Source organism: Sminthopsis crassicaudata, chromosome 2 (genome assembly GCF_048593235.1).
Source record: "Sminthopsis crassicaudata isolate SCR6 chromosome 2, ASM4859323v1, whole genome shotgun sequence".
Classification (NCBI taxonomy): Eukaryota; Metazoa; Chordata; class Mammalia; order Dasyuromorphia; family Dasyuridae; genus Sminthopsis; species Sminthopsis crassicaudata.
This window is the reverse complement of record NC_133618.1, coordinates 112,884,865-112,905,117: the sequence shown is the minus strand read 5'-3', so window position 1 is coordinate 112,905,117 and position 20,253 is coordinate 112,884,865. Positions and strand designations below refer to the sequence as shown.

The 20,253-nt window shown below is 33.5% G+C and overlaps 1 protein-coding gene across 5 annotated transcripts in view; it reads left to right on the top strand.

The window, feature by feature from the left end:
* Nucleotides 1–20,253, top strand: part of WDPCP (WD repeat containing planar cell polarity effector) — a 401,691-nt gene that overhangs the window by 353,419 nt on the left and 28,019 nt on the right. For all 5 annotated transcript variants that reach the window (XM_074287032.1, XM_074287033.1, XM_074287034.1 and 2 more), the window contains one exon: nt 19,120–19,282. In XM_074287032.1, the coding sequence (XP_074143133.1) occupies nt 19,120–19,282 (163 nt within the window). The remainder of the gene's footprint in view (nt 1–19,119; nt 19,283–20,253) is intronic.

Here is a 20,253-nt window from a genome sequence, read left to right as displayed (position 1 = left end):
TATCTTCCTAGCCTTATTACACATCACTCCTCTTCACAAACTCTAAAATCCAGCCAAACTGGTTTTCTTGTTCCTTACATTGTAAACTCCATCTTGTGACTCCATATCCTTCCACTGGCTGATACTTATGAGAAGACAAGGTTGGGGGGAAAGGGAGGAAGAATCAATGTACTTTCTTATTACCTCCACCTCTTGAAATCCCTAGATTCCCTCCAAGACACAGGTCTAGCACCTCCTTCTATTGGAGACTATTTGCAGTCTTCCCAATAGCTAATGACTTCCTCACTCCTAAAGTGACATTATATCTGTTCTTCATGTGTTTTACACATACCTCTATATATGTATGAGGCTCTTATATTAGAATTTAAGCTTCATGAAGGCAGAGACAAATTCCTTTTTTTTTTTCAAAGCTCCTGGTATATCTAACATTTACAATTTATAAATCATAAAGAAAAGTTATAAAGTCACTTAGAAGAAATTGAATTTATGTTGCATTCTAAAGTTTACAAAGCACTTTCCTTATGACATTATTTGGTCCCATTTAACATATAAGGAAATAAGCCTAAAAAGTAAAAAATATATATTTTTCCCCCATGTTACCCAGTAAATGCCAGAGTTAGACTTCATACCCAGATCTCTCAACTCCCAGGCTCTTCCTACTGTATCTTTCACTTGCTGCCTTGTCAGGGAAAACAGGCAGCGAACCAACCATTGGTGGGAAAGGGGCAGTGGGAAATTTGTACAATATGCATTTAAGATTATTCCAAAGAACAAATAATAAGGAGCAAATTAATGGTGGCTATTTTCTTTGCAGTATTCCTCTAGGCAAGATTCTATGGTCCAATAGTATGTTTTAAAGAAGTAATATCAAGTGAGATATTATTGTAAAGTATTTAGCACCATGTCTGACACAGTGTAAGAGCTATATAAATGTAAGCTATCATTATTATAATAATAATTATTAACAAAACCCTATTTGCATTCAAATATTCTTTTGATTTATACCCTCACAAGATATTTTCAAAACTATTATCATGAAGACATTTTATGGATTTTCTTTAAAAGTTTTATATTCACCCAAATAGTTTAGTGGTTAGCCCTGAGGGCCAGAGCTGAAAACTCTTGGTCCTGAAGTTTTTGGCACCACGGGATGAGAACTGCTTTGAACTGCCTAGTTCCTGGCAGAAACTTTCATTTTTGTCTTGATATACCCATGGCTTAAGACCATACCTAGTGAAGAACAGGCTTTAACAGATGCATGTTGATTGATTAATTGATGGATTTACATACTCTGTGACAGTAGCAAAAATTCTTAGTGAGATTTCCTCTCCCTGAAGGTCTGTGTTTAGCTATACATCCAAAACTATTACCACACTGGCTTCTGTTGTCCATTTTGTAAGAGGCAGAAGGGCTTCTTCCTCATGGATTTAGAGCCAAATGAGAGCACCAAAAGCCATTAAACCTCACCCTTTCACTTGACAGATTAGAAATATAATATTTAAAAATGATTTAACAAATGAAATCCTGGACATGGAGTCAGAAAGACCTGAGTCCCACCTCTTTAACACTATGACACTTTTTAAGACTTTGATACTATCTGAATAACTATAAGCAAGTCACATAACCTCTCTTAGCTTCAGTTTTGTCCTAAGTAAAGTGAAAATAATAATAATACTAGTAGTATTTGCTTCACAGAGTTCACAGGGTCATGAGGTTCAAATAAGAAGTATGAAAATTACTTTGCAGACTTGAAAGTCCTATAGAAATAATTATTATTCCATGCTGCTGCACTGAGGAAATCACTAGCTAAGCAGTTCTGTAAATACAAAAGAATTCACAAATATTTTCTCCACCTAGACTGCAAATACAATGTAATTGTGGATTGGAAGGCTCATTGTAGTTATAACATATCTGGACCATATCCCATTTATCCTGTGCTAAAACTCTGGAAAGAATACATAAAATACAGGTATTCATGGGACAATGTGAAAAAAGAACGGTAACATTTTTTTCCCCTCATATTGTATTCAAGCAGAATATAACCCATTCTGTTCAAGCAGGAGAAGAATCAATTGCATTTTAGTCATGATATGATTTATGTCATGTTATTATTGTCCTTTTCTGAGAAAGACATGTTTGAAACCTTTGTAGACATTTAAAACCACCTTAAATGTTGTAATTGATCTCATATATGCATCACTTAATGCATAACAGACAAGTGACATTTTTAAAATATTAAATATTTTGAGAATTAAATTTGTTAAGAGAGATTATGATATGTAATCCCTATTTTAAACTTATTTTTATATATTATTCATATCATACATGTTATATTTACATATTATACTTGTTCTTTGTTAAAATTACCACAAGTTCACTTAATATTTAATTTCTATCAAATATAATTAACATATAAGAATTATATGTGAATATATATATTAAAATATATATTATTATCCACATATGAGAAATAGCATTTCTTGTTAAAAGAACATTGCATTGGGAATTACAGGACCTGGCTTTATATGCTGGCTTGCTGCTATTTACCACTGTAAATGTGACCTTAGATCAATCTCCTCATTTCTTTAGGCTTCAGTTTCCTCACTCATAAAAGAAGTTGGACTCTCTACCTTTAAATTCTATTATCTCATTTGAGTAGTTAATTTTATATCTATGTCGTGTATCCTTCCTAGTTGCTAACTTCTGTGAAGGCAGGGATAAAGTCTTATCTGACATGGATGTCTCCCCAGTACCTAATACAATGTTCTTCATACAGCAGTAAGTCCTTAAATAAAATATCATGAACCCCTGACTAGTACTGTGTAAAGAAGTTAGAATAACATTTTCTCTCCTCCACATGATTCAGCAATTACCATAATTTAATTACTTCCCCTTTGAAGTTCCCACCCAGTGGTTGATTATATTACTCTGTCTCTGATACTGTTATTACCCAAAATCAGAACCTTCTCCCATCTTTTTAAGTGAGTTAAGTACATTTTTCCTCTAAAACCCAAATACTGCCATTACTTTCAGTGGTTTTTACATTCATAGTCAAATTATTGGAAGACCAAGTTGGCCAGTTTGGCCAGAATGTAGCATCCAAGAAAAGTTGGCTGATTATAGGATTTTTGTATTCATCTTATTCTTCAGACACCCTAACTTTTTAGTTAATCAGTCTTCTCAAATATCATGATTTCTACCTTATCTACCTTAGCCTCCTACACAGAAGGTCATCATGTGAAACTTTTCTACCTCCTGAACTCTGGAATTCTCCTCTGTAATCAAGTTTCCTGTCCTTCAATACATCTAATGTCCTCATTTCAATGAAATCTCATTTTAACCTCTGCAACCTCCATTACTCTTCCCTGTATCTCTAACCCATCATCTATATTCTGGATCCTTATTCATCATGAAATATTCCCTTATTCTTCCACAATTCCTACTCTGCTAATATTCAATTATGAATACTCTCCACAATCTGCCTTTTCTTGCTCCTATTTCCAAATAGCAAAGTATAACTTATAAAGTCACAAAATCCAGTCTGAAGTCATTCTTATCTAACCTCAGGCCCTCACTGCTTCAGGACAATCTTTGTATTCATGCCTGATTGATTCATATATTCTACCATTGTTTCAAAGCTTTTTAAATTAGGAATTTAGGAATATAAATTTTGAAGTTGTGGGTAACATGGGTTGGAGGAGGAAAATAAAAGCAGAGAAGCTTACATATAGTCCAGGGAATGAGGGTGGAGCCAAGATCGTGGAGAAGACACATGCTTTATTGTAAGCTCCCTTCTACCCTTACTTACCAATTACCTAATTCAGCCTCAGAAATAGTGCTTGACTGGTAAAATCAGTCAAGGCAAAGCCTATTTGCAAGACAAGTATTCTTCATCTATCCCTCTTCTGCAAAGGAATCTGAGAACCTCCTTGCCCTGGGGGCAAACCCTAAGGGCTTTTTAAAAAAATGAGTAAAAAAGCCAATTGAACTCTAACTATAGATAGTTTCTACATAGAAAGAGAGCAGATTTCCAACACTGAGGAGACTAATAGCAGACAATCTCCATACAAAACCCCAAAGGGGGATAGAACCTAGTCCCCATCACACAAAGCTCTCCTAGAAGAAATTAGAAGAGATCTTAAAAGAGAGCTAGAAGAAAAAATGGGGAAAGGAAAGAGATGCTCTGCAAGAGAATATGGAAAAGGCATATAACTCATTAAAAGAAAGATTTGATAAAGTGAAAAAAGAAAACAACTTCCTGAAAGTGGAAAAGGTAAAGATCTTCCAGGGAAACAGAATTAGTGAATTGGAAAAGATAAAGAACTCTCAGGAAACTAGGATTTGTGAATTAGAAAAAGAAAATAATTCATTAAAAAGGTTAGTGAAATGGGAAAAAATTCCATAGAGCAAAAAATTCCAAACAAATCATTTAAAAACTCAATTGCTCATATATAAAAAGAAGTTAATGAAGAAAATAATTCATTAAAAATCAGAAATGAACAAATAGAAATGAACAATTCATTGAGACATCAAGAATCAGTCAAGCAAAACCAAAAAAAAAAAAAAAAAAAAAAAAAAAAAAAAAAAAGAAAAGAAAAAATAGAAGGAAAAAAAAAAGTTAAATATTTACTTGGAAAAACAACAGGCCTGGAGAATAGATCCAGGACAGATAATCTGAAGATTATTGGACTTCCTGAAAATTATGATTAAAAAAAGAGCTTAGACACTATTTTACAGGAAATCATCAAAGAGAACTGCCCAGGTGTAATAGAATCAAAAGGTAAAATAGACATTGAAAGAATTCATCAAACACCTGAAAGAAACCCCCAAATAAAAACCACAAGGAATATTGTAGCTAAATTTCAGAACTATCAGACTAAGGAAAAAATATTACAAGCAGCCAGAGAAAAACAATTCAAAGATGAGGAAGCATGATAAGGATTACTCAGGATCTAGCAGCTTCCACATTAAAGGACTGAAGGGCTTGGGATATCATATTCCATAAGGCAAAAGCATTTGGAATGCAGCCAAGAATAAACTATCCAGTGAAGCTGAGCATTTTCTTCCAGGGAAAAAGATATACATTTAATGAAATTGGTGAATTCCATTTATTCCTAATGAAAAAAACAGAGCTAAACAAAAAAAAAAATTTGACCTCCAAATATAGGACTCAAAAGAAGCATAAAAGATAAAAACAACTCTTGAGAACTGTATTTTTGTTATAGGTATATATAAAGAACATGTGTATAATTTGATTTTACTGTTGTATTAGATATAGTCCAGGAAACTATTTAAATTCAAAATCTAGATGGAACAGTGCATGGAGTACTAGGTCTGAATTCAGGAAGACCTATGTTCCTGAGTTCAAATTTGACCTCAGATATATACTAGCTATATGACCCTGGGCAAGTCATTTGCCCCTATTTGTCTCAATTTCCTTATCTGCAATGAACTAGAGAAGGAAATGGCAAACCTCTCAGAATCTTTACCAAGAAAACCCCAAATGAAGTCACAAAGAGCTGGATATGACTGAAACAAGTGAACAACAATAAAGAATTGCTGAGAGTCTGACTTATAGAAAGGGCCATATAAGTAGAAAGAATGATGGTGCTTTTGATAAAAATAAAGAAGCTAGGAAGAAGGGTGGGCTTATGGAAGGAATTATGAGTTTTCTTTTGGACATGTTGGGTTTTAAAAGCTGATAGCACATAATAATCAATAAACATTTATTAAGTATTCATTTTGTGCTAGATACTGTGATATATGCTGCGGATATGAATACGTCTAAGTAGTAATATCTAAAAGATATTGGATGATACCAATACTGGAGCTCAGGAAAAGGATGAGGGATTGAATATATTCATCAGAGAGTCATCAGAAGGGATATCAAAACTGAAGTTTGGGCAACCACTGATATGACCGAGTTTAGAGAGAAGAGTCCCTGTGGCCAGGAAGCAGGACATTGATTTATAGAAGGAAAACCAGTCTAAGAGGAAGAAGTAATCTTCCTCCTTGCCAAGAGGATAAACCCTTTACTAGGAATCTTTGATCCCATCAATACCCATCTCCTCTAGGGTCTTGCTCCATCAATCATCCCTTCCATCTCTTCTCCACTGGCTCCATAGCCACAAAAATGTTTACCGTTCCTATACCTTAAAAAAAACTTCCCTTAACTGGATTATCCCCTCAAACTACAATCCCAATTTTTTTCTCTTTCCCTTCACTGCCCAGCTTCCAAGAAGAGAGTGAACTATACTTATTCTCCCAACTTTTTCAACACTCACTCACTTTTTAACCCTTGGGATCTGATTTGCAGCTTTTCCCACTCTAATGAAATTGTTTTTTCCAAAGCTACTTATGATCCCTTAACTAAAAATCCAATGACCTTTTCTTATTTCTTATCTGCCAATATATTTCTACAGCAATTATCTTCTTGGGTACACTCCCCTTTGACTTCTATAATGTTCTTCTTTGCCAATTAGTTCTCTTGCTTCTAAGTTAATAAGAATATTAAATGTTTACAATGTGTCAGGCACACTGGGTTCACAAAGAAAGGCACAATCCCTGTTCTCAAAAAGATTGCATTCTAATTGGGGAGAAAATATTTAAATAACTAAGAATATACAAGATATATGTATATATAGCAAAGGTGGAGAACAATCTGATATGATCCTTAAGGAGGTAAAGATTTTCAAGCTGGGGCAGCTAGGTGGCGCAATGGATAGAGCACCAGCCCTGAATTCAGGAGGACCAGAGCTCAAATCTGGTTTCAGACACTTAACACTTCCTAGCTGTGTGTGACCTGGGCAAGTCACTTAACCCCAGCCTCAGGGAAAAAAAAAAAAATTTCAAGCTTAGGGCATGGCCAGGATAAAGCTATGGAAATGGGAGATAAAAGGGTGTCTCATTCAGGGATTGCAAGTAGACAAATGATCCTGAAACATAAAATACACAGAAGAATATAAAGTATAGGAAATTTGGAAAGGCAAGAAGAGGCCAGCTTGTGAAGAGTTTTAATTGGTATCCTTTGCTGGATCAGCTTTTCTCCTCTTTATGTATGGGTATTAATCCACATTTCATTCTGGACTTTGCCCCATTCTTAACTTTAGTGAACTTTGATATACCCATGGTTTTGATTGTCCTTTCCATGAGGAACATTCCTAAAACAATATACCCAGAACCTCTAGCCAAGACAGCAGCTTGAACAGCCCAAAATACCTAGCTCCCACATATAAACTAAAGTAAAAATATAAAATTTCACAAAATCAAATAATGATCAAGATGTACAAGAGTCATGCCCTTTATCCCAGACCTTTACAAAGAATCATACAGAAACATACAGACATTAGAAAAGGAGGGTTTTAACAAAGATATGGGTCCACAGGCAAATAACTGAGGAACTCAAAAAACCATAGGTGGATCTCTTGAATCCTGGGCAGCAACAAGCAGAGTAGCACAGAGAAACTCAGACCAGAACCACCTAGACTCACAAGCTCCATGGTCAGCAGGCCTTATGCTTTGATCCATCACTGACCCTCAAAGATCTGGGGTGTCTATCATTAGGAAGAAGAAATATATTTTCTCTCATATTTCCACTATTCTACTTCAGGTCCTCATCACTTCTTACCTGGACCATTGTGAAAGCCTCTTAACTGGTTTTCTCTCCCTCTATTCTTTTCCCTCTCCAAGATAATTTTGCTAGTACTAACAAATTGAAATTTTCATGGCAGGTCAAGCCATGTCACAGCCATGCTCAAATGCCTGCAGTTACTACACATTGCCCATGGAATAAGCTACAAATGCTTTAAAATCCTCAATAGTCTGGAGGCTGTTTCATTCCTTTTACAAATTCACATACTGTATTATTTTGTTTTTCCTTGTGAGGAATTTTCCTGGCTCATATGGCACAGCTTGGGTACCACTTCTCTATGAAGCTTTACCGGATCTCCACACCCCCATCCCCAATCTAAAAATAATCTCATCCCTCTCAGATTTGTTTTTTGAACCTTTCCTTTACATTTATCATTCTTTTTCTGAGATTGTAAGCTCCTGGAGAGAAGAAACTGTGTTCTTTTTAACTCTACATCACATTGTATGCACTTAAAAAATAGTTGTCCAGATGATTTTGTTTAATAAATATAAAAGTCTTTGTGATGTTTTCTATTTTTAAAGTTATAATTTCAAATTACATAAGAGAAAGGAAATCAGTGATAAAAAGAAAGGCCTTATACCTACTAATTACATTTATTTATTTATGGTATTATTTATAGTAGCACTTTTATTACTATAAAGATTTGTACTGCAAAAATTTGAAAATGAAGTGAATGACCATTGATTAAGGAATGAAAAAACACTCTGGCATATGAATATAATGTAATATTGCTGTACTCTAAGAAAAATGGTGAATCTGAAGAATGCAGAAAATGAAAAGAGTTCTACACGAACTCATTTAAAGCAAAGTTAGAAGAATCAGGAAAACAATTTTCAGGATGATGACAACAATATAAAAAGAAAAAACAATAAAAACAAGATGAATAAAACCAATAACTGTGAAATCCTAATTAAGCTTGACCCCACAGAAGACATAACAGAGATGGGGAACTATGGGCATGGATCACTATAGATAATGTCATACTTTTCCAATGTAGTATTTAGTTTTACTGCACTTGGCTTCCCTTCCCTGCCTTTTACTCCATATTGTAAGAGATGGTTCTCTACAGGGTAAAAGAAGGAAAGATCAGTGGAAAATGGAAGTGATATTTTAAAAATTAATAAAATTGATTTTTAAAAGAGAGATAGGAACTTGTTTTCCCCTATTTGGTTTATTCATACAGTGGTGGAAAGAATGTTGAATTTGGAGTCTGAGGTACACTTTTGGCTCAAACTCTGGCTCTTCCACCTTACAATTTGTGTGACTTTAGATAAGGCAATTTTCATCTTTACTACCTCTCTGGGCTAGTTTCCCCATCTGTAGAATTAGAGTGTTGGATCAGATTAATCTCAAAGGATCCTTCCAGGTCTAAAGCTATGGTCTATGATCAAACAATCATAAATGAATGAATTAAAAAGCATTTATGAAACACTTACTGTGTTCTAATCAATGTCCTAAACACTAGGAACACAAATTGAGAAAGTGGAATAGACCTTGCTCTTAAAGAGCTCATAATTTTAAAAGGTGAAACAACATATAAAAGAAGGATCAACTTCAGAAAGATTGAAAAGTGCCAGAAGACCTAAGAGTATAATGGAATGGATAACCAAGCCCAAGGCTCTTTAGGTCATATCAGTAGGTCAGTTGATAGTACCACATGTCTGAACTACACAAAGACAAGATAAGGACTAGAGGATCTTGGATGTAGTGGTAAAGAAATGGTGTGAGTTGTTAACCAGCTTAGATAGGTTGTAGGCATCCTGAATCCCAGGAGGAAAGTTAGAGAAAGAAAAGCTGTACAATAGAGTTTAATGTTTCATTTGGTATGAAACCAAAACCAGTATAAATATTTAACCCCAAAAAACATTTTCCATGAATGTTGAACCTTTTCTAACTTCTGATCTCCATCTACTTGTTTTATTAGCCATTATAAAACTATTTTGATTCTTGGTTCTTCTGCCATTGAGGCAGTTAATTTTGACTTTTTGTCCTATTTATTCAGACACCAAAGTGAAATACATTGTGAGAATTTAAATGAGAGGAAATGTGGAGGAGTAGATATGAAAGATAAGCCAGGTCAGGAATACCTTAATCAATCCTGCTTTTGACATATCTTACTCTGTAACTTTGGGCAAGTTAAGTTACAAAACCATTAATTGCTACAGGCAACTAAAACACTAAATTATAGATGATCCATGATTCTGTGTTTGAGTGGTCAGTATTCTCACTAGGAATTATCTACATTGAGGAAATCATAGCATCATAGAAGTAGAGACCAGGGGTGGAGTCAAGATGGTGGAGAGGATATACTCTTCTTTCTAAACTCTCCTACTATCCTCCCACTAAATATGAAATTCAGCCTCTAAAATAGTGCTTGAATATTAGGAGTGCAGCAGATTACCAGTGGAAGACAATTTTGAAGATCACCAAAAAAGGTCTGTTTTGATCAGGTTTAGGCATGGAAGGAGGCCAGGCACAGGCAGGGAGGCAGAATATGGAGACCAGCATATACTGAGCAGACGGGGGTGGGAAATCTCTGCCAAGAACCTACAGGGAGAACTCTACCACCCTATTGCCTACTCTGCCCTGGCTTCAAGCCAATAGATCAGCAGAGAAGTTATAAACCATCCAACATAAGCACAAAAGGTAAAGAGTGAACCCCTGAGCATCCAAAAGAGACTCACACGACGTGGCCACACCCACCCAGCACCAGGAGTGATTCAGTGTGATCCCAGCACAGCTGCTGTTACTTCCAGGTGTTTATAGAGGAAACTTAGAACATCTGTACCATAAAAGCAGATCCCAACATTTAAAAAAAAAAAAATGAGTAAAAAGGCAAAGTGAGCTCTAACTAATGACAGCTTCTAGCGTGAAAGAGAAAAACAGATTTCAAACCCTGAGGAGACTAAAAGCAAATTTTCTCCAGATGAAGCCCCAAAAAGTGATATAACCTGGTCCCCACCACACAAGGCTATCCTAGTGGAAATTTTAAAGGATCTTAAAAGCGAGTTGGAGGAAAAATGGGGAAAGGAACAGAAAACTTTGCAAAAGGGTTTGGAAAAGGCATATAGCTCATTTAAAGATTGATTGGAAAAAGAAAACAGAATATGTGAATTGGAAAAGGTAAAGAGATAGTCAAGAATCAGCATTTATTGAAATATTTGAAAATTTTTGTGCATTAAATGAAATCTGAATTTGAACCCCCCCCCAAAAAAAAAAAAGAAAAAAAAGAAAAGGTAAAGAACTCCCAGGAAAACAGAATCTGTGAATTGGAAAAAGTAAAAAATTCCCAGGAAAACAGAATTTGTGAATTGGAAAAAGAAAATAACTCCTTAATTTTTTGTGTGTGAAATGGAAAAAAATTCCATAGAACAAAACAACTCATTTAAAAACTCAATTGGACAGATACAAAAAGAAGTAAAAAAAAAAAAAAAAAAAAAAGTAAATGAAGAAAATGATTAAAAATCAGAACTGAACAAATGGAAATGAATAATTCAATGATACATCAAGAATCAGTCAAGATAAACCAAAAAAAGAAAAAAAACTAGAAAAAATGTTAAGTATCTACTTGGGAAAACAACAGACCTGAAATATAGATCTAGGAGAGATAATCCAAGGATTATTGGACTCCCTGAAATCATGATGGAAAAAAAAGTTTCTTAAACATTATTTTTCATGAAATCATCAGAGTCATAGCCCAGATGTCATAGAATCAGAAGGTAAAATAACCATTGAAATAACTCATCTGTAGAGAGCCAGAACTCTGGAGAAGTATACCTAAAAGAAATATGCTTGAAACAAGGCGTTAACCCAGAGGAATTGATGAGACAGTGGTTATCTAGTTTACATATATACTTAGAAATGTGCATGATGATGTAATGGTTCTCTAATTTCACACATGCATAGTGTGCTGTAATAATTTAATAGAAAATATAAAGGCTAAGAAGGACTGGAAAAGAGACATTCCATCTCCCACCATCCTAGTAGCCCTCCTGCTTTCTGCATTCCTGCACTAAGATCAAGGCTCATCTGAAGGTCCCCCAGAAAACTAGCCCATCCCCAAGCTAAGGAGACAGACTGTGAAGGAGATAATAAAGACTTTGGACTTTATTTCTGACTATTCACATGGTGATTATTCTGCTGAAACCAAGGCCCATTTGGAGGACTTCCAGAAAGCTAATTGGGTATTACATTCATTGAATACCACCTAAAAGAGACCCCAAAACTAAAACTCCAAGGAATATAGTTGCTAAATTTCAGAACTATCGTATCAAGGAAAAAAATATTACAAGCAGCAAGAAAACAAACAAACAAACAAACAAACAATTCAAATACCGAGGAGATACAACAAGGATTACTCAGGATCTAGCAGCTTCCACATTAAAGGATCGAAGGGCCTGGAATCTGATATTCTGAAAGACAAAGGAACTTGGAATGCAGCCAAGAATACACTACCCTGCTAAATTGAGCATTTTCTTCCATGGAAGAAGATGGGCATTCAATGAAACAGATGAATTCCATTTATTTCTGATGAAAAAAAAAATAGAACTAAACAAAAAATTTGACCTCCAAATATAGGACTCAAGAAAAGCATAAAAAGGTAAAAAGAACTCTTGAGAACTGTATTTCTGTTATGGGTATACATAGAGAGTGCATGTATAATTTGATTTTGTTATAATATAAAAAAGGAATGAGAGGTGGAAAGGTGTTTGTACCAGAAAAAAGTAAAGGTAAAAAAGGGAAATTAGATTCCACAAAGAGGCAAAGGAAACCTATTGTATCTAAAGGAAAGAAGGGAGGGGGATGAACATTGTGTGAACCTTACTCTCATCAGATTTGGCTCAAAGAGAAAATATTAGGCATTTTTGGTTTACATAGAGACATCTCTCACCTTATTGAAAAGTGGAAAGGGAAAAGTGAAAAGGGAAGGGGTAGGATAAATAGAAGGGAATACGAAAATAGTAGGGGAAAGATATAAGAAAGGGGGAGAGAATCTTAGGGGAAGGGATTCTAAAGGGAGAGGGCTGCTTGAGGCAAGTGGTGCTCATAAGTTAAATACTTAAGATTGGTGTAAGAGGAAAAGAAAGAGAAAAGTATAATCTGGAGATAATAAGATGGCAGGAAATACAGAATTAGTAATTTTAACCGTAAATGTGAATGGGATGAACTCTCCCATAAAGTAGAGGTGGATAGCAGAATGGATTAAAAGCCAGAATCCTACAATATGTTGTTTACAGGAAATACATTTAAAGCAGGGTGATATATACAGCATAAAGGTAAAAGGCTAGACCAGCATCTATTATGCTTCAGGTGAAGTTAAAAAAAAAAAAAAAAAAAAAAAAAGCAGGGGTAGACATGCTGATCTCAGATCAAACTAAAGCAAAAATTGATCTAATTAAAAGAAATAAGGTAGGACATGATATATTGCTAAAGGTAAGCATCATAGATCATGAAGCAATTATCAATATTAAACATAAATGCACCAAGTGGATAGCATCTAAATTCCTAAAGAAGTTAAGAGAACTGCAAGAAGAAAAAGACAGAAAAACTATAATAGTAGGAGATCTCAATCTTGCACTCTCAGAACTAGATAAATCAAACCACAAAATAAATAAGAAAGAAGTTAAAGAGATAAATAGAATACTAGAAAAGTTAGGTATGATAGAGCTTGGAGAAAACTGAATGAAGACAAAAAGGAGTACACTTTCTTTTCAGCAGTTCATGGAACCTATACAAAAATTGACCATATATTAGGACATAAAGACCTCAAAATCATCAATTGCAGAAAGGCAGAAATGGTAAATGCTTTCTTTTCAGATCACAATGCAATAAAAACTACATTCAATAAAAAGCCAGGGGAAAATAGAACAAAAAATAATTGGAAACTAAATAATCTCATACTAAAGAATGAATGGATGAAACAGCAAATCATAGACATAATTAATAATTTCATCCAAGAGAATGACAATAAGGAAACAACATACCAAAATTTGTGGGATGCAGCCAAAGTGGTAATAAGGGGAAATTTTATACCTCTAGAGTCTTACTTGCATAAAATAGAAAAAGAGAAGATCAATGAATTGGACTTGCAACTAAAAAAAGCTTGAAAAAGAGCAAATTAAAAATCTCCAATCAAATACTAAATTTGAAATTCTAAAAATAAAAAGGAGAGATTAATAAAATTGAAAGTTAAAAAAAACATTAAATTAATAAATAAAACTAAGAGTTGGTTTTATGAAAAAAAAAAATAGATAAACCCTTGGTAAATTTGATTAGAAAAAGAAAAGAGGAAAATCAAATTGTTAGTCTTAAAAATGAAAAGGGAGAACTTTCCACTAATGAAGAGGAAATTAAAGCAATAATTAGGAGTTATTTTGCCCAACTTTATGCCAATAAGTTTGATAACCTAAGTGAAATGTATGAATACCTACAAAAATATAGGTTGCCTAGATTAACAGAGGAGGAAGTAAATTGCTTAAATAGTCCTATTTCAGAAAAAGAAATAGAACAAGCTATTACCTAAGAAAAAAATCCCCAGGACCAGATGGATTTACACATGAATTATACCAAACATTTAAAGAACAATTAACCCCAATACTATATAAACTATTGGAAAAAATAGGAAATGAAAGAGTCCTACCAAATTCCTTTTATGACACAGATATGGTACTAATACCTAAACCAGGTAGGATGAAAGCAAAGAAAGAAAATCATAGACCAACCTCTCTAATGAATATTGATACAAAAATCTTAAATAAAATATTGGCAAAGTGATTACAGAAAAATCATCCCCAGAATAATACATCAAGACCAAGTAGGATTTATACCAGGAATGCAGGACTGGTTCAATATTAGGAAAACTATTAGCATAATTGACTATATCAATAACCAAATTAACAAAAACCATATAATCATCTCAATACATGCAGAAAAAGCATTTGATAAAATCCAACACCCATTGTTATTAAAAAAAAAAAAAAACACACTAGAGAGTATAAGAATAAATGGATTTTTCCTTAAAATGGTCAGTAGCATCTATTTAAAACCATCAATAAGCATCATATGTAATAAGGATTAAACTGGAACCATTTCCAATAATATCAGGAGTAAAACAAGGTTGCCCACTATCACCATTACTATTCAATATTGTATTAGAAATGCTAGCTTTGGAAATAAGAGATAAAAAGAGATTAAAGGAATTAGAGTAGGTAATGAGGAAACCAAATTATCACTCTTTGCAGATGATATGATGGTATACTTAGAAAACTCCAGAGAATGTACTAAAAAGCAACTTGAGCAAAGTTTCAGAATACAAAATAAATCCACATAAATCATCAGCATTTTTATACATCACAAACAAAATTCAACAGCAAGAGATACAAAGAGAAATTCCATTTAATATAACTGCCAATATTATAAAGTATTTGGGAATCTATCTGCCAAGGGAAAGTCAGGAACTATATGAACAAAATTACAAAACACTTTCCACACAAATAAAGTCAGATCTAAACAATTGGAAAAATATTGAGTGCTCTTGAATAGGTCAAGCAAATATAATAAAGATGACAATACTACCTAAACTAATCTATTTATTTAGCACTATACCAATCAGACTCCCAATAAACTATTTTAATGACCTAGAAAATATAACAACAAAGTTCATCTGGAAAAACAAAAGGTCAAGAATTTCAAGGGAACTAATGGGGAAAAAAATCAAATGAAGGTGGCCTAGCTGTACCAGATCTAAAATTATATTATAAAGTAGCGGTTTGTTATTGGAATAGAATTAGACTAGTTGATCAGTGGAATAGGTTAGGTTCAAATGACAAAATAGTCAATAACTTTAATAAACTAGTGTTTGACAAACCTAAAGTCCCCAGCTTTTGGGATAAGAATTCACTGTTTGACAAAAACTGCTGGGAAAATTGGAAATTAATGACAGAAACTAGACATTGACCTACACTTAACATCATACACCAAGATAAAGTCAAAGTGGGTTCATGATCTAGGCATAAAGAATGAGATTACAAATAAATTAGAACAACATAGGAGAATTTATCTCTCAGACTTGTGGAGGAGGAAGGAATTTGTGACTAAAGAAGAACTAGAGATCATTATTGATCACAAAATAGAAAATTTTGATTTTATCAAATTGAAAAGTTTTTGTACAAACAAAACTAATGCAGACAAGATTAGAAGGGAAGCAATAAACTGGGAAAACATTTTTACAGTCAAAGGTTCTGATAAAGGCCTCATTTCCAAAATATAGAGAGAATTGACTCAAATATATAAGAAATCAAGCCATTCTCCAATTGATAAATGGTCAAAGGATATGAAGACAATTTTCAGATGAAGAAATTGAAATTATTTCTAGCCATATGAAAAGATGCTCTAAGTCATTATTAATCAGAGAAATGCAAATTAAGACAACTCTGAGATACCACTACACACCTGTCAGATTGGCTAGAATAACAGGGAAAGATAATGCGGAATATTGGAAAGGATGGAGGAAAACTGAAACACTGATACATTGTTGGTGGAATTGTGAATATATCTAGCCATTCTGGAGAGCGATATGGAACTGTGCTTATATCCCAAAGAGATCTTAAAGAAGGAAAAGGGACCTGTATGTGCAAAAATGTTTGTGACAACCCTCTTTGTAGTGGCCAGAAACTAGAAACTGAATGGATGCCCATCAATTGGAGAATGGCTGAATAAATTTTGGTACGTGAATGTTATGGAATATTATTGTTCTGAAAGAAATTACCAGAAGGATGATTTCAGAAAGGCCTGGAGAGACTTACATGAAATGATGCTGAGTGAAATGAGCAGGACCAGGAGATCATTATATACTTCAACATATGATGATCAATTCTGATGGACATGGTCCTCTTCAACAATGAGATGAACCAAATCAGTTCCAATAAAGTAGTAATGAATTGAACCAGCTACACCCAATGAAAGCACTCTGGGAAATGAGTATGAACCACTACATAGAATTCCCAATTCCTTTATTTTGTCCAGCTGCATTTTTTATTTCTTTCACAGGTTAATTGTACACCACTTCAAAGTCCGATTTTTCTTGAGCAGCAAAATAATTGTATGGACATGTATACATATATTGTATTTAACATATACTTTAACATATTTAACATGTATTTATCTACCTGCTATCTGAGGAAGAGGGTAGGTGGAAAGAAGGGAATAATTGGAACAAAAGGTTTTGCAAATGTCAATGCTGAAAAATTACTCATGCATATATCTTGTAAATAAAAAGCTATAATAAAAAAATAAAAAGAAATAGACAGCAAAAAATATATAAATAAATAAATAAAATTTTAAATACCTTTCAAATAAAAAAAGAAACATTGTGCAAACCATAAACTACTCACTCTATGAATGTAAATTTGTTAATAATATAGAAAAATAATTGAACGATTCACCTCCAACTTCAGAAGGATAGGCAAATTTCAACATCATAGAGCGGTGGAAATTCTCTCCTGATAGATTTACAAATATAGGTTACGGAAATAAACAAGTGGCTCAATTTCTTCCCAAAAACTTCTAGTATTACTGTGTTCATAGTTTTAGACTTCAACAATATTGTCTTCACAGTTCCAAATTTCTATATTCAGACAACAAAATTCCTCTTAATGGCAATCATGCTTTTTCATTTATGCTTCTATACATTTTTGTAAATAGAATCATTACAAAAAGAAAAATATATGCCTATTAAATTGGGGTTTTTTAAACTCAAAAACTTAAGAAAGAACTTGAAAACATTTTATACTCAACCTACATATTGAATATTTCTTTCTCAGAATTTATTGCAGAATCATGACCTTTCTAATATTCACATATTATAAATATCAGGAATTCAATGCTATCTTATAAGAAAAGAAGGGGAGAGCAGAGTTGACTAGAAGAAAGGAAGAAAAAGAAAATTCAAATATGTAGTACTTATCTGTATTGGAGAAAAAAAAAAGAGAAACAAACAAATTTTAAATAATCCATACACCACAATCCTGATTAATTTTTACCTCAGATAGCAGGTAGATAAATACATGTTAAATATGTTAAAGTATATGTTAAATACAATATATGTATACCTGTCCATACAATTATTTTTAATTTTTTTAATAACTTAATCCTTTAGTTGTCGTATCCTCATTCCAAATAAGACAAATGTTTCCTAATTTTCAACAATTTTCTTTCCAAGTTACCTGTATTATAATTTTAGGTATACTACTAAAAATATAAAATGTAGAGCCTCAAATTTCTAAATTTTAATGCTTTTGGGACTTTTGAAATACTAATTAACTGAAATTAAAACTGAGCAAATATTTTATCCAAATATTCCATAATATTTTTAAGGTGTATAATTATATGGGAGACTTTTCTAGTCATTGATTAATCTAGTCGATTGCAGTATTGGCATAGAAGGAAATTCTTGGATAAATGGTCTACTGGAAAACATTTCTTCAACAAAGAAACAAATCCTTGAAATTTGTTCATGATTTTAAACATTAAGAATTTTTTTTTGATCTAATAAGTCTAGATAGCAATTTGGAACTCTGTCCAATATATAAAATTGCACACACCCTCTGAGAACTCTTAAAAGAAGGAAAGGGACCCACATGTGCAAAAGTATTTGTAGCAGCTCTTTTTATAGTGGAAAGGAATTGGAAATTGAGTGGAGTCCATTAGCTGAGAAATGGTTGAATAAGTAAGTTTGGGTATATGAAGGCAATTGAATATTAGTTCTATAAGAAATAATGAGCATGATGATTTCAGAAAAACCTGGAAAGACTTACTTGAATTGATGCTGAGTGAAGTAAGCAGACCCAGGAGAACATCGTACACAGTAACAATAAGATGTGATAATCAACTGTGATGGATTTGGTTCTTCTCAGCAATGTTAGTGATTTAAGACAATTCCAGTAGACTTGGAATGGACAATGTCATCCACATTCAAAGAGACAACTATGGAGACTGAATGTGGACCAAAGGATATTTTCATCTTTTTGCTTATTTGTTTGCTTTTTCTTTCTCAGGATTTTCTTCCTTTTGTTCTGATTTTTCTTGAACAACATGGCATATATGGAAATATATTTAAATAATATATTTATTATTATAAATATGTGCAATTTTATAAGAATAGCACATTTTTAACCTATTTTAGACTATGTTGGAGAGAGGTAAGGAAGGGAGGGAGAAAAGTCTGGAACAGAAAATCTTACAAAAATGAATGCTGGAGACTCTCTTTTCATGTATTTGGAAAAAAATAGTATTGATAAAAAAACTTTAAATAATTTTTTTAAAAATAATTTAAGTATTCAGTTAGCAAACTATACAAAACTGAGCTTGAGAGTAATAAAAGTTAAAACAAAAGAGGGCAAACATTCACAACTGAAATGTAAAAAATGCCCTCATGGATTATGTTTTTCCATTTTGAATCATTTTAACAGAACTCCTGGGGCCACTGGACAGAGGGGATGTACTAAATGAAGCTTTTATTGGCCTGTCTTTGGCACCTCAAGGTGAAGAAACATTTCTAGACAATCTTCCTCCCTCTGGTTCAAGTTACAGACATATCTTACAACAAACAGCATTGACTCCCTCTTCAAACAGGTAAGAAATGGAACATGATTGGTATGATTAAATGCATTCAAAGGTTCTTACCTATTTTTGTGTCATGGTCCCCTTTGGGAGCCTAGTGAAATGGGCTTTTTCTCAGAATAATGGTATTAAGCAATTAAGCAATTGAAAGAAATGCTAAAATTCAGTTAGAGATCAGTGAAAATAAAGATATTATTTTTCCCACACAAGTTCATAGACACTTTGGGGATTTATGAACCCCAGGTAAGTACTCCTGATTTAAAAATGACTGCTCAGTCAATCAGGCAACAAGCATATCTTAAGTGTTCCACATATTATGATAACTACTGAGGATAAAAAGAGAGACAAAAGTAATCACTGTCATTAAAGAGCTCCCAATCTAATGGAGAACATAATAACAGCTTAGTACATTTAAAATGATCTGGAGAAGGAAATGGTGGCCCACTCCAGTATCTTTGCCCACCCCCAAAAGGGATCATAAAGAGTCAGATATGATGAAACAACTGAACAACAACATATAAAGCATATCAGTCTAGATGAAAGAAAGGTAATCTCAAAGAGAATGATACTGAAGCTTCCTTCAGAAGATGAAACTTGAGCTCAACCTTGTAGGACCAAGGAAACTTAAAGACAGAGGTGAGGAGTTAGGGCTTTCAATACTTTCTTTGAATGAAGATGGCCATGCAAACTGTTAGAAGAGATGCCAGATCCATGTAGCTCGACTAGAGAAGGCATGGAACAGAATAAAGGTTAAGTAAGCTGGAAAGGTAGAAAATAGTCAAGTTTAGAAGACTTTTATATTCCAAACAAATTAATTTATACTTGATTAAGGAGATAATTGGGAATGAATAAAGCTGTTTGAATAGAGAAGTGAGACCTACACGTTAGAAAAATCAGCAGTTGGGAGTAAGGAGAGACTTAAAACAAAAAGACCAGCTAGAAATCTATTGCAAGAATCCAGGAGAAATACAATTACAGTCTGA